We start from the raw sequence: 13578 nt of genomic DNA, 5'->3' as shown, positions 1-13578 counted from the left end.
GGGGACCCTCCCCTCCGCCCCCCGCCTCTCCCCGCAGCGCCGCCGCCCTCTGGCCTCCGCGCCCCTCCCCCAGGCCCGGAGAGAGAGGCGCGCCCGGCTCAAGCCCAGGCCCCAGCTCGACCCCCCCCCGGGCAAACCTGGCTTGGAGTGGCCCCTACCTGCCGCCCACCCCACGAAACCTGACTGCACGGGTGCGAATCCTGCCTCCCCCACGGTTAGCTGCGCGTCCTGGGCCGGGAGGCTCAGCCTCTCCGTGCGCCCGGGGGAGGAGCCACCTCGGAGGTCGCCTCTTTACCGCTGCGAGCTGTAAAGGGTTTTGAGCGCGCTGTGGAGCCGTTTGTCCCATGAACAGATTGCCTGCCGTGCGCCGTTTCGAGCTTTGACGAGGGGAACGAGACATTTTTGTTCCCACCTCGGAGAAGACCCCCTGCAGGCGGGCGGACGTCGAGAGCGGGGCGCCATGTTGGAAGGGGGCGCTCGCGCCCTGCCCGTGGCGGCTGAGGAGGAGGACGCCACGAGGCCGAGGGGTGAACTCCCAGCCGCCCGAGCTCCCCAACTTCCTGGCCCACAGAGTTGCGAGCAAATAAAATGTTCCTTCGCAGCCGTTCAGTTGCGGGGTACGTTGGTTCATGATAATAAATAACTGGAAAGTACGTCTTTATGCGTGCGGAAAGAAGAGGTGGGTTTTCAAAGCTCTCCAGGCTGTTAGGAATACTTCTTCCTACAGAAAGCGGATATGCCTATTTAAATGTTACTACCAAGGCAACCAGCCCTCAAAAAGGTCACCAGTTGTTAAACTAGACTTTAGAGATTAAATGTTGTGTTCCACCGGCCATAGCAGTAACCTCGGCGTACAGCTATTAGAAATTGCATTTACTAGGACGGCTTCATAATGAAAGAAAACAGAAGAGGATGGCTCAGCTGGACAGTATTTTACCTGTTTCTGTACTGGACTTGCGATAGTCTTGGGGATGCTTTTCGGTTTGACGCCTTATCAAAAAAAGCCTCCCCTCCAGCTCTGCAGCGGGAATAGCAAGCTTCCCTTCCTTCTTGGCTTTGAGTGGCGGGTCACGGCTGACCCTAAGTCCAGGGGTCTGCATTGTCTGGGCAGGGCCAGGAATTCTGTTTGCTAGCCTGTGCGGAAAAAATGGGCAGGCCTGGAAGGCTAAAAGGCTTAAAAAACCACAGGTGAAACGGGGGAAGAATTTTTACAAATGGAGTAGGGAGCATGTACCGGTTTTGCCGAACTTGATCCACTTTTGCAATGAGAAATGTGAACCCGTACCCCGAGCTTGGATCACTTGTCACACTGTCTTTGGACACCCAAGTGGAAATGCCAAACAGGCAGCTGGATATAAGCGCGTGTAGACAGACCATCAAGTGCCTTTGGAATCAAAGGAAAATTCCACGGGTATCTGACAACAAACAAAGCTTTCCCTATAAGATTCCAAATAATGCAGTTATAAGCTTTAAAGACACCCACATTATCACCATATTTCATTTGACTTCAAAAGTTTTATTTTCCTGTCATTTAACTTATTGAATTTCTTTTCAAAAAATATGTATTTTATAGAAATATAAAATTAGTGACAACTAGTATGTTTTATCATTTGCAATTCTTGTTCCTTCTTCAAACAGTCAATTCAAAAATTCACTTTCTTGCAGATCGGCCGGGTTTTGGTAATTTGCTTCCCAGGGTACTGCAGCTGCTATTTGTTGAATGACAAATGTCTCTGGAATATTTCATATTAGGGATTCAGACTCACTGAACCCAGGAAATCAACTGGCTCCAAGTCAGGGGCTGATTATTTTGCAAACACTGGTTTGTGAAGGCCGAAAATGTACTGGGTGGTTGAGAACATCCAAATGTAGCCAGAAAAGACCCAGTCTTTTCCATTGAACTGGATTTTGATGCAGAAACTACATGTGATCAGCCATACGTGACACTCCTACCTGTGTTCCTCTTCATCTTTCTCGTGGGTTTTTGGTGATGTCCCAGAAAAACAGAGCTCTAACTCTCTCTTTTGAGCCACAGAACTTTCCTAGAATTCATCACAAGCAAAGCGCTCTTGGCTCTGAAAGACTGATTCATCCCTGAACCAGGGAAGTGGAGAAATTTTAGGTGAATGATTCCCCTGATACTTGCCTCAATTACTGTGATAACCTTTCTCAGTTTTCAGCTTTTTGTCACATTGTGTCTTCTAGCCAAGTGAAGGCTGCTTTCGAGATCACAGTATTGAAGTTAAAATACAAAAACTAATTTAATTTACTACTTTAATGATGCTGAATGAAGTAAACTGATGTCTGTAACTTATTTTGGCACCCTAAAATAACAACAACAATAATAATAATAACAGTAAGGGGGATTGGTGGATGGATAGAGAAATGCATAAATGAATAGATAGATACATGATAAAGCAAGTGTTGTAAAAATGTTACCTGTGGAATTTAGAGGGTGGTGTATGGGAGGTCACTCACTGTACAATTCTTTTAACTTTTCCATATTTTGAAATTTTTCATGACAAAATTTTGAGAAAAAAATAATTTGAATCAAAGTGGGGATTGGGGCTGGAGGAATTTTATGAAGAACCTGCCCTCCTTGCCTCTTTCCTTGATTCCAACTTTGGTATCATATACAAGGTTTAATTTAGTGTCTGTTGAACTGAGCTGTTGATCCAAATTCCGGGCTACTTGGTCACTTTCGGAGCTGGCATGATTCTCCTCAGGCATGAGCTGGCAATTATTTTCTGTAAGACCAGAGAGTAAATAGTTTTGGTTTTGTGGGCCCTACGGTCTCTGTTGCAACCACACAGCTCTGCCCTTGTAGCACAGAAGCAGCCACAGACAGTATGTAACAAAGGGCATGGCTGTGTTCCAGTGAAACTTTATTTACAAAAATAGATGGAGGTCGCAATTTGCCAACTTCACCTGGACCCGAAATCCTTACCTCCCCCTTAAAAAAGGGAGTCAAATTGATAAAATACCATCAGTCTATGTAAAGATTTCATAGGCGTCAGGAAAGGTGATCATAACCTTTCTTTGTCTACCTCCACACCAACTTCCCCTTCTCCTTTTTTCAGGAAGAATGCCATTTTTTTTCACAGTTGAAACTGAAATTTAATGTGCAAGCATTCTTAGGAGAGGTGATATGTTAACCTTAAATTGCAGTCTGTACACGATCTACATCAGGTCCCAACCCAGGTGAAGAGAAACCCATGGAGAAAACTCCAGCTGCAAAGAAGCTTTTGAAACTCTTGTGGACTTCCTCCCTAATGAGGAGGGACAGAAACTAAAGGTAACATATAAGTAGGTTATAAGGTGATAAGAGCTATACGGGGGAAATTAGAGCTGAGCAAGGGAGACTGGGAGTGTTGGGTGGGGCAAGGTTATATGATTAAATGTAGTTGGCGGGGTAGGACTCGTTGCAAAAGTGCCATTTGAGTGGCACCTGGAGCTGAGAAAATGAGCCAGGCAGATGTTTGGGGCAGTTTGCCAAACAGAGGAAACTATAAATGCAAAGACCCTGGACTGGTGGTGCTTGAAATATCGAGACCAGTTTTTGAAGTGACACAGTGTAGTAGAAGAATTGTGAGGTGATCTTAGAGTTAGTAGTCGTGAATCAGGCAAGGGGACCATTGGCAGCTCAGATGAAGGAGTGATGCAATCCGACTTACATCGTGAAGAATTGCTCTGGCCGCTTGGTAGAGACTACACTTCAGAAGACATGAGTAGAAGAGGGGTGAGCAGTGGGCAGGCAAATGCAGTGTACTAGGTGAGGGATAGTGGTGACATGGCAAGGTCACATTAGAGGTGGTGAAGTGTGGCCAAATGTAGGGTATATTTTCAAGGTAGAATTAAGCGCATTTCCAGAAGGATTGGCTGTTGGGTGTGAGGAATGGATAAAACTCAAAGGTGATTCCGCATTCTTTGGCCTGAGCAACTAGAAGGATGGAGCTGCTATTAGTTGAGAAGGGGAAGACAGTGGGAGGAGCTAGTTTGAAGAGTTAATCAGGAGGTTGGCATTGGACATATTCAATTATTCCAAGTAGAGATGGACAAGTTGACAGTTGGATATGAGCCTGGAGTTCAGGGGGCAAGTTCCTGGCTGAAATTTGGGAGCATAAGCATATATTGTGTTTAAAGTCTTGAGTCAAATGATGTTTTAAAAGTGAAAGAAAAATAGCTCAGCCACAAAGCCAATCTCCCTCTCCTTCTCAACCTCTCCCTCTCTTCTTGTCCCTCTCCCCCCCATCCCCCCCAACAATGGATCCCTACCAGGCTCTTTTTTATTCTAAAAATCTAAGCCCTAATTCTCCCTAGTGAACTAGCTTGTTCACGTCATGAAGTCCAATCATCCCATGCTGCATCCCTATAGAAGCTTGTTTTCTGCTAAGTGCTTCCATGAGAGAACTTTGGAGACAATTTTTAAGGTTCTCACTGAGAAGAGGAGACAACAGAGACTAAAATTCAAGCAAATTAAATCACATAATCAGAAACAGGTTGCCACAACAAGTTCGAATTAAACTAAAGACAGGGAAAATGCAAAGTCAATGAAGGGTTCAGGAGAAGTAGCAGAGGAAGTGAATGGATAGAATAAATAAATAAATCTGTGGCGTTTCTACTGAGAGGAAACCACTCCTTCCAGTTGCCCTTGAGTGTTTTCATCCCCAAGAAGAAATGGAAATTCCAAGAGTCTGTGCAAGTCTTTCAGGAGTTATACCAGCTCTCTTTCCTCCTTCCCCCCTAAATTTACCTTTAAAAAAAAAAGGTCTTTTGCCATGTTACCATATCTAAGCACTGAAGTGAATACAGATTGTCCCATGGGAAAGGAGGTCAGTTAGCAGAGGGTAGAATTAACTCATTTGGCCAGGTTGCCATGCCGCTGTTACTTTGTTTCTTGAATGATGGCCTGTTTTTATCCCTAGAAGAGGGAGAAATATTTGGAATTCATCAATGACTTTCATTTGCTATCTCAGTGCAACTCTGTCCTCTTTTGAATTCTTCCGAAGGACTTCTTGCCCTTCATCAAATTCCCGTTTCCAGCCGGAAATATTAAAATCCTCTCTCATCTCTGCGAGTGATTTTACACATACCCTATAGTAATTAAGCCTTTACATGTCCGTGTTCCCCCAAGAGACATAAGCACCTGAAGTTGTGGGCTGCCTCTGTTCTGCTTACTTTATATCTCCAGTCCCTAACAGAATGCCCAGCAAATGGCAGATTCTCAGTAAAAGTTGACTGACTGAATGAACAGAAAGGATGCCAATCCTGTATTCACTCTTTGTAAGTCAGTAGCTAACAAAAGATTTCATCACACCCTAACTGTGTTGCGACTGCAAATAAAGTCCAACAATTTATAAATGAATGCAGTGTGTCAACACAGGCCAAAAGGATGATTACTTTTCTTGGTTGTCCCTAGCAGAGGCTAAAGTATGTCATTCACTTTATTATATGGGACCAGCCAGTGTACACCAGAGAAAATGGTTGAAATGAGCAAAGCCGAAAGTTGCAATGTGTCATAATGATGTCAAGTGATAATCACACCTTTTCGTTGCAATCTTGATGCATGATACAGTGACAAAAACTGATTTATTTTCCATTTCTGGATTTCTTAATAATTTAAGCTCTGGTAATGTGCTCCTTTTGGGTCATATCAGTTGTTCTCTCTCACATATTCTCAGGCCTCCCTTTGTTCAAGTGTTGAGTTGAAGTTTTCATTGCTTATTCTCTGTGCGCTTTGGCATTACCTAATGTTTCCTGACTCATATGAGAGAAGTCAGCGTCAGAAGTGAGGTTTGGCTGAGATATTTTCTTGTCCTTTCCAGGGGAGAGCTCTATAAACAAAGACAGGGTTATCACATATACCCAAGAGCTGCCTGGGAAAAGCAGGAGGTGCAGTTATCAAAGTTGGAAACTTTATGAAATATGCTTTTGTCTCCATTGTTGCTGCTTTCAATCAGATCAACAAGTGTTGGCTAAGTGTTGAGCGTGGTTTCCTGTAGGATTGTGTAAGGCCCTGCAGGACAATAAGCGTTTTGGGGGCCCTGAGTAATGTAGCCATTTCTGACCCAGCAGCTGGGAAAATGTGAGACAATTCGCTGCCGCTGGAAGGAAGAAAGCTGGTGCTGTGGTCTTGCAAGACCGGACTGACTTCACTCTGTGGTGGGCTCCTGCAACCGAACGAGGAAAATGGTGCGTATTGGAGGCAGGTGGCTATGCGATGCCATTTCTCCTGCCATATAGGTTCAGGGCCAGGTGCTGTGGGGCCTAAAGTTTATACAATTTGGGAGTGCCCGCGCTAAGAGAAAAATTACACAAAATTGTGACTATGAAATTGCTAGGGCTGCTTCCAGGGCTATGGAAGATACTTTGTAATTTGGGGGCACAGGGCTTAAACGACTGTGATTTCCCTGTAGCCCTAGCTCAAAATCTCTCTCAGGGGAGCTGTGAGGATGTGTCCTCTCGCTCACACTAGCTTTGGACCATGTCCTCTTCTGATTTGCCCAACACTGTTCTTGAGCCATCTCTCTGCCCTGATTTTTCATACTGGCTCCCTAACTGCTTCTAAAAAGACAAAGAAATGTTATTCCTTCATTCTTTCCTTCACGTGTGTTTTTATGATGTTATTTTAGCTACAAATATTTGTTCCGAGGGCACTTAAGTCTCTATCTAAGATATTTTAGATGTAGATAGAAAGCCGGGGGGAGAGGTCATCTGTATCACTGCATCCACATCCGTGTCATTGTGGAAGTTCTTGGGCACTAGGAGGATTTCATTTGAGTGAAAAGTAGTACGAGTAAAATGTGGTCTCGGTTGGCACTGCTCAAAGTCTAAATGTGTATGTGGAGCACTTGGGGGCCTCGCCAAAATGCAGATTCTGATTCAGGAGATCTGGAGTGGGGCCTGGGATTCTGCATTTGTAACAAGTTCCCAGGGGATATTGATGCTGCCCCTCCATGGACCACATTTTGAGTGACATTCAGGTATTCATGAGAAACCTTGTGGCACAAATACATAGTCAATGAAGGTTGGTTCAACCTGCTTTTAAGGTAACTAACTGGTCCCCAAATGGAAAGCCAGTTAGCAAACTTAGAGAGCCAGCGATTGCTGACTTGAGGGTATCTGAGAGTGTATTGCTGCCCGCCTTTATCTCTTGTCCCCAGGAGCTGGGAGAGGGGTTATAAGGACTGAAATTTTATTATGAAGGATCATTTCATTTTTTGTTTTTTTAACTTTGCTATTGTCTTTTTTTAAACTTTGCCTATGGAATGATGAGGGCAAGGGGCATATGTCTCCAGGATATCTACTAGGGTACTAGGCACTGTGCCTTCATTTTCTCTTGACTCCTCATAACCTTTGAGATGGTTATTGTTTTACTCCCTTTACAGATAAGGAAGCTGAGGTTAGGCAGGGTTAAGTAACTCACCAGATTGCAAAGAGACAGAGCAGGGATTTGAACCCTCCAAAGCTCTTTGCATTCATTGGTACCAACCTGCATTTCGTAAGGAATTAAAAAACTTTGTAGATTTTTTCCCCCTCTAATATCTGAGCTAATGTCTATGATATAAGCAAACTCAAGGTTTATTCATGTGCACATGAATATATCACTTTTGCTTTTTTTGTAAGGAAGGTGCCCAGTGAAAGTCTCCTGAACAGAGGGGAGGGTAGAAGGAAAGAGGTTGCTGAAAAAAGGAAAGGGCTTAGTAAAACAACAAGAGGCACTGAAGATGAATTTAATTCCCAAAGCAAAATTTAGCTCCAACAGGAATAGCAGTGAAATTCTTGCCTTCTTTATGCAAAATGGCCTTCCCTAGGTGTCTGGTTTTCATAATTTCATTTTGGTTCTCAATATGCTGAGAAATTGAATGTCAGCATCAAAAGAATCTCTGTCCATGCCATGCCACAACTGGTTGTAACTTTCTCTCTCCCATTATGTCATAACCGTGTGGAATAGGGCCTTGTCACATTCTCTGAAGCCTGTATTGAACTTCGGCCAGCATCTTAAGATTTATATTTTTGATCTACTTTACATGATTCTGAATTAAGCTTTTTGTTCTTATTTCATCTTACCATCATTTTTTTTTTCAGTTAAGTTACAGAGAGGTAAATGGGGGCCTAGCCTAGGCAAACATTTAAAGGTCAAACTTGTAGTAGGTTCTTCCAGTTTCCTTTTCTGAGCCCCATCCTCTGCTGCCACATGGATAATCTTCCCTCTCTTTCAGCCCTCTGCTGCTCTTCTACTCCATGCATTATTTTAATATCTTGACCCCATCAAAAGCTTTAGCTAAGTGATAAACCTTTAAAGGCACCATCCTGGGCCAGTAGGGAAATAGACGTTTTGGCTGAGCAGAATAACTAATGGCCCCTTTTAATTATGTTTACCTTTCTACCTTCCTCTCCTGCCTACTACTCTCCTTCTGCACCACTTACAATGTATTCCAGCTTTTGAGGTTGGGTGTTTTTACCTATTTTCAAAATAGGAGCTAGAGCTTTGCTGTTTAACACTGCCTTGGGCTTCCTACTGAATGACTGTTTATAGGTCACATCTTTCTGATAAAAGATCCCTTGCACAGGGTATGGTAAGACCCAAATTTATACCTAGTTCTACCACATAGCATACATTAGCAAGGCTGTAGTATGTTTAGTTGGAAGCAGAGATGGTTTTTCGTCTGTCTACTGCCACCACAGTGATGAAGACAGTGTGCCAGGCAGGAAATCTGACTCCCTGGGCTGTGTCCCAGCTTTGTGGTCCTGGCTGTCACTGAGACTGTTGGGGTTCAGTAACACATCTGTAAAAGGCCTTTTAGGGTACCTACCAGCCTTGACGTTCTATGGCTGCCTTCCTGTTGGGAGGGGCACAGAGCTGGCAAGTCCTTCCCTAACACTAGTGTCATGGTCATTGAAAATGGGCTGTGGAGTTAGACTGCCTGGGTTCAAATCCCAGACCTGGAAATTTACTTCTCCTTCTAGTATCTCAGCTTTGTCCCCTATAAGCAGGGACTGATGTTACAGCCTACCTTATAGCATGAGGATATCCTAGCCTATCTGTGGAGTGACTGTGTTAGGACCTACTCCACAGGCTGGAGATGCTATGCTGTACCCCATAGGACAGCTGTGACCCCTAAATAGATTAACCTTTGTAAGGTGCTCTAGGTAGTGTGTGATCCATGGTGCACCTCCTTACATGTTAGCCGAGATCATTATTGCTAAAATCACTCACATCCTTCAAGGTCCAGTTTCAGGGCCTTCTTTTACATAGTATCTTTCTTGATTATCTCTAGAAATAAAGGCAGCTTTTCCTTCCTTTGACCTTTTTCTGGCAGAGTGAAGGGATTCCACTCTAGCATTTGAGTTGTTTCTGTCTTTTGCTTGTTGATTCGTGATTGGGTGTCCCCAGTGTGCTGAGTGCTTTCACATAAAGTTTCTCATGTAAGTCCCATAAAGTGAGAGGTCTGTTGCCCATCTTACTTTACAGACCAGCAAACTGAAGGTTAGAGCAGTAAAGGGGCTTGGTCCCAGATGACAGGATTGTACCCCAGTCTAAGCCTTCTGAGCCCACCACCCCACGGTAACCCTGCATACTAATTACTTATGAACCTGCCTCTCACCCCCATTAGTTTTCACTTGGAATTGTGGAAAGCTGATCTTTATTTCTGGAGTAAGTTCCACAGCGTGGGGCACATTGTAGGCTCCAAGTTAAGTGGGCTGAGTAGCACTGCAGAATTGATCTCTACTCTCAGGATACCATTTCCTTTGAAACCCTGAAGAACCATAGCAATTCCAAGTTATGTTAATTCACAGGTGCCTTTTAGGCATGCAGTGTGGTTGCCAGCGTCCTTATAGAAAAGACTGTTATATTGATTTCTGCCCATTTGTTTGTTTTTTGTTCATTTCTCCTACACTTTGATCTCTTTCTAGTTTCATGAGCTTATGGAAATAGGCAGCTGTCGTTATTTGGTAAGCAAATTGATGTGCCTATTCTATGTGGATGGTAAGATGAGAGTCTAACCAGATCCCACCAGCTCCTCTATGGAAATAGATTTCTGGTTAATACTGACCAGGTTTGAAATCTCATTATATTTTGAAAGATTTTTAAATTCTCGACTGAATTTCCCTTAAAAAAGTGTTGGCAGAGCGGAGTTTGCTAGTTGTTTGGAAAGCGTTTATAAAGTCAGCAGTGGGTACCTGGGCCCTGTTTGTTTACTGTCCTAATGCAAGGGAAGTAACATTACATTTTTAAAAGTTATCACCTCTGATACCAGGAGAGACCAGAGAAGTACTGTCAATTTAGAATCTAGGATTTTGAGAGGAGGGGCAGAAACAAATAGAAGGAGAAAGGGAAGCCCGCACCTGAGCAGGAACCAGGTATCTTGTCTGACTTGGAGATGACAAATGTGTGAGTCATCAAAACAGAGTTCCTGGGGTGGGCCGCGGTGGCTCAGCGGGCAAAGTGCTTGCCTGCTATGCCGGAGGACCTCGGTTCGATTCCCGGCCCCAGCCCATGTAACAAAAACGGAGAAACAGAATACAATAAAACAAGAAAATGTTTAAAAATGTTTCCCTTTCTTCCTTCCTTCCTTCCTTCCTTCTCTCTGTCTTTAAAAAAAAAAAAAAAAAAAAAAAAAAAAAAACAAAAAAACAGAGTTCCTAAATTTGTTAGGAAGGCTTGGGATTCCCAGTTGGTGAGTGGAACTTTGAAGGCCTAGCCATCCTGGGTAGAATATCAAAGAGGTTGGACTTCAGGTATTTGTAACATGAGAACAACAGTTTACAGACCCATGTGCACAGTATAGGAACCCATTCTGCGTGTGTGTGAAAGTAAACACATGCACATAAATATTTGAAAATAAATAAATCTGGAGGTATTTATTTATTTTAGTATAGTCACCAGAATGTTAACAGTGGACAGATTCTTTTGCTTGTCTATAGATACTGATTTTGTAGACTAAATGTATATCACAGACAATAAAAGGGAATGAAAACAAGACAACTCATAAGGGGCAGGATTTTGGAATTAAAACTTAAGTCGAAATTTGGCCAATTATATTGCATCAGGTGCAACGATGTGTATCACCCTTTCCACTTACCCTTGCTAGAGAATGTGCTTGAGGTCTCAAAACATTCCCCTTCCTTCTGATATACAGAGCCAACTTTAGTGAGTTCCATTTGTCAGTGGTTTCTGTGACTCACCAAATTAATTTTTCAAATAAAATTCCCCCCAAAGGAAACATAATCAGAGCTCACAACTTGACTTTTCCATGGATATATTCACCTAGTCATAGTAATATGATCACAGTTTACTGATTCTCAACTTTTAGACTCTACCCAACAAAGAGAACTTAGTGATGATTATAAAACAGTGTGAAAATATGATCAGCTTAGCTCATGTAAAGCAAAAGTACAGCTGGTAGAGAGTAGGAAGTAGAAGGAGGGAGACAAGGTGGAAAGAAAAGTGAAGATGCTAATATTTTCATCCTGTATTGTGCAGTGTCTGGGGTTGTTATCTAAAATTGATGGGATAAGAAATAGAAGTTAAATTGTATTGTTTACAGTTGTGAAAATAACCAATTAAAGTAAGTTAAAACAAGAAAAAAATTCCCCCAAATAATCTTTAATGTGATGCATTTGAAAATTCTAGAAACAGAAAAGTATTTGGGAGAGACTGCATACTGCCTTGGATGTTGGCATTTGCATTTAAGAATCAGCATCCTTAGTGTCATGAATTGATTCAGTGTCTGAAAAAAACTTTGAAAAGTAAACTTTCCATTCAACTAGCCAGGTCTATTTAACTAGCACTTTGCTTTGAGGAGTAATGTTTTAGTTGTAGGTGTAAGTGAACTTGATCGAGTTTTCACAGTGTTCTCTTGTTGCTTTACTGGTATGTATTTTTTTTTTAATTTAGAAATGTATTCCACAAAAAAGAAAAAAAAGAGAGAGAAGGAGGAGTATAACAGAAAAGATAGGATTTAACAAATGACCATGACTGCTGAATCATTATGTTGATATTTCTTTTGGTCCCCAGTGTCTTGGAGCACCTAGAAGAAAAAACGAAAAATTGTGGAACTGTAACCCATACCAAACTTTAAATCTGTTCTGTAACTACTGGTTAAAATGCACTTGGAAATTTAACAACAGAAAAAGAAATGTTAAAGGCAGAAACACCCTACAACTGTATCCAGTGTGGTATGATTTTCAGACAGGGACTTTCACTCACAAAAAGCAGCCCCTACACAGTTTTAACAAATTGTCAAGCAATTTCTCTTCTGACCATAGACTTAGGGTGTAGAAAATAAGCTTATCTGAGTAGGCATATGTATAGTGGTTATAATGGAGGCAGAGGTGAAAGTAAGCATGTTGCCTGCCTTCCAGTTTCTGCTGGGTTCCCCACACCTTGATCTCGACCCTGTCTTCAGGCCCTGGGGCAAAGAAGCCAAGACCATGGCAAATAGCAACCATTGTGCTCGAAAGAATCCCAGATTTCTTTTTTTCTTTTTCAAAAAGAATTATTCTTTTTCTTCTTCAGATAAACAATACCCAAAGCAAAAAGGAACCAAGAATTTGTTATTGTTAAGAGATAAGATTTCTACTACTCCTGCCAATAAGTCAAACGGTGCCCTTGGAGAACATTTTAGGAATTAATAAGTAACTTCCCCCCCATGTGAATAAATTATAAAAGCTGATTTTCTTGAGTCCCGTCTCTAGAGTTCTGCGATCTATATGAGGAGGAACACTGAGTGAGCCTCTGCCAGACTGTATTTCTCACTCTCCATTTCTCCCCAGTCACAGAGGAGCCATAGTACTTCTGAGCCAGTGAGAAGAAATTCCTGCTAGTGATTGGATGGGTTGAGTTGGCACCTGCCTCCATCCGGACAGAGCAATGCCTACATGGGTGCTTACTGATTGAAAGGGATAAGTAGGATGCAAATCTCTTCTTTGTAATAAATGACTTGGGCATAAATTGAGGGAATATGAGTGCCTTGGAGAAGTAAATTTTGCTTTGTGTTTGAGAGTTAAAGCTGAGGACCCACTCGTAAACTTGGGCTCTAGCAAGTATAAGGTGAGTGATGTTAATTAACTTCAGATTATCAGTAAACAAAGAAAGATCTTAAGCACTGTGCATCTGACCGCAAATAACAATGTGATTGCATAAAGCAAAGAGCAACATCAGAAATTTTATCTCTGTAGGCTACTGCTTAATGTTGCTACTTTTCATTACCAGAGCTGATACCTGGCTGAGGGTTGATGCAACAGTCTAAGTAGGACCAGAAAAATAATGCATTTATCTTCCAGAAATACCTTAACTTTTGTTTTACATGATTTGGGAGGGGGCCAGGAAGCAAGAGTATTTTTAGCTTGTAAATGTACCATTTATTTTCCAGTTCTTTTAAATCTCTTTTGATAGTATTTTAAAAATTGCTCTTTCATGGATTTTTCCTCATTTTATTCTGTTTTAGGCAGTCACTTTGATTTTAAACTCTTTCTCAAAAACATTGAAAACTGTGCCCCATGTCCAGAGTTGATGGCACTTTGGATAATTCGATCAAACAACTGGCCACATTAATGGAGGGAAATTTTAGT

The 13578-nt window shown here is 42.3% G+C and overlaps 2 protein-coding genes across 10 annotated transcripts in view; one reads left to right on the top strand and one right to left on the bottom strand.

Annotated features, from left to right (window-relative positions):
* Window positions 1–681, bottom strand: part of PIR (pirin) — a 97845-nt gene extending 97164 nt beyond the window's left edge. For 2 of the 6 annotated variants that reach the window (XM_077146359.1, XM_077146360.1), the window contains exon 1: window positions 159–416. Coding sequence is in view for 3 of the 6 variants with exons in the window: in XM_077146357.1 (XP_077002472.1) it covers window positions 296–631 (336 nt within the window). In the remaining 3 variants the exon portion in view is untranslated. Of the gene's footprint in view, window positions 1–158 lie in introns of all 6 variants that reach the window. The other 4 variants (XM_077146357.1, XM_077146355.1, XM_077146354.1 and 1 more) reach the window with 4 other exon arrangements.
* Window positions 1–13578, top strand: part of BMX (BMX non-receptor tyrosine kinase) — a 69763-nt gene that overhangs the window by 271 nt on the left and 55914 nt on the right. The window contains exons 2-3 of one of the 4 annotated variants that reach the window (XM_077146350.1): window positions 3081–3295; window positions 6073–6192. In XM_077146350.1, the coding sequence (XP_077002465.1) occupies window positions 6190–6192 (3 nt within the window). In that variant the 5' untranslated portion in view covers window positions 3081–3295; window positions 6073–6189. Of the gene's footprint in view, window positions 1–3011; window positions 3296–5966; window positions 6193–12707; window positions 13058–13578 lie in introns of those variants that run through there. The other 3 variants (XM_077146351.1, XM_077146353.1, XM_077146352.1) reach the window with 3 other exon arrangements.

This window comes from Tamandua tetradactyla, chromosome X, assembly GCF_023851605.1.
Source record: "Tamandua tetradactyla isolate mTamTet1 chromosome X, mTamTet1.pri, whole genome shotgun sequence".
In the NCBI taxonomy this organism is placed as follows: Eukaryota; Metazoa; Chordata; class Mammalia; order Pilosa; family Myrmecophagidae; genus Tamandua; species Tamandua tetradactyla.
Note: the sequence above shows the minus strand (reverse complement) of the source record. Positions and strands in the feature narration are given on the sequence as shown.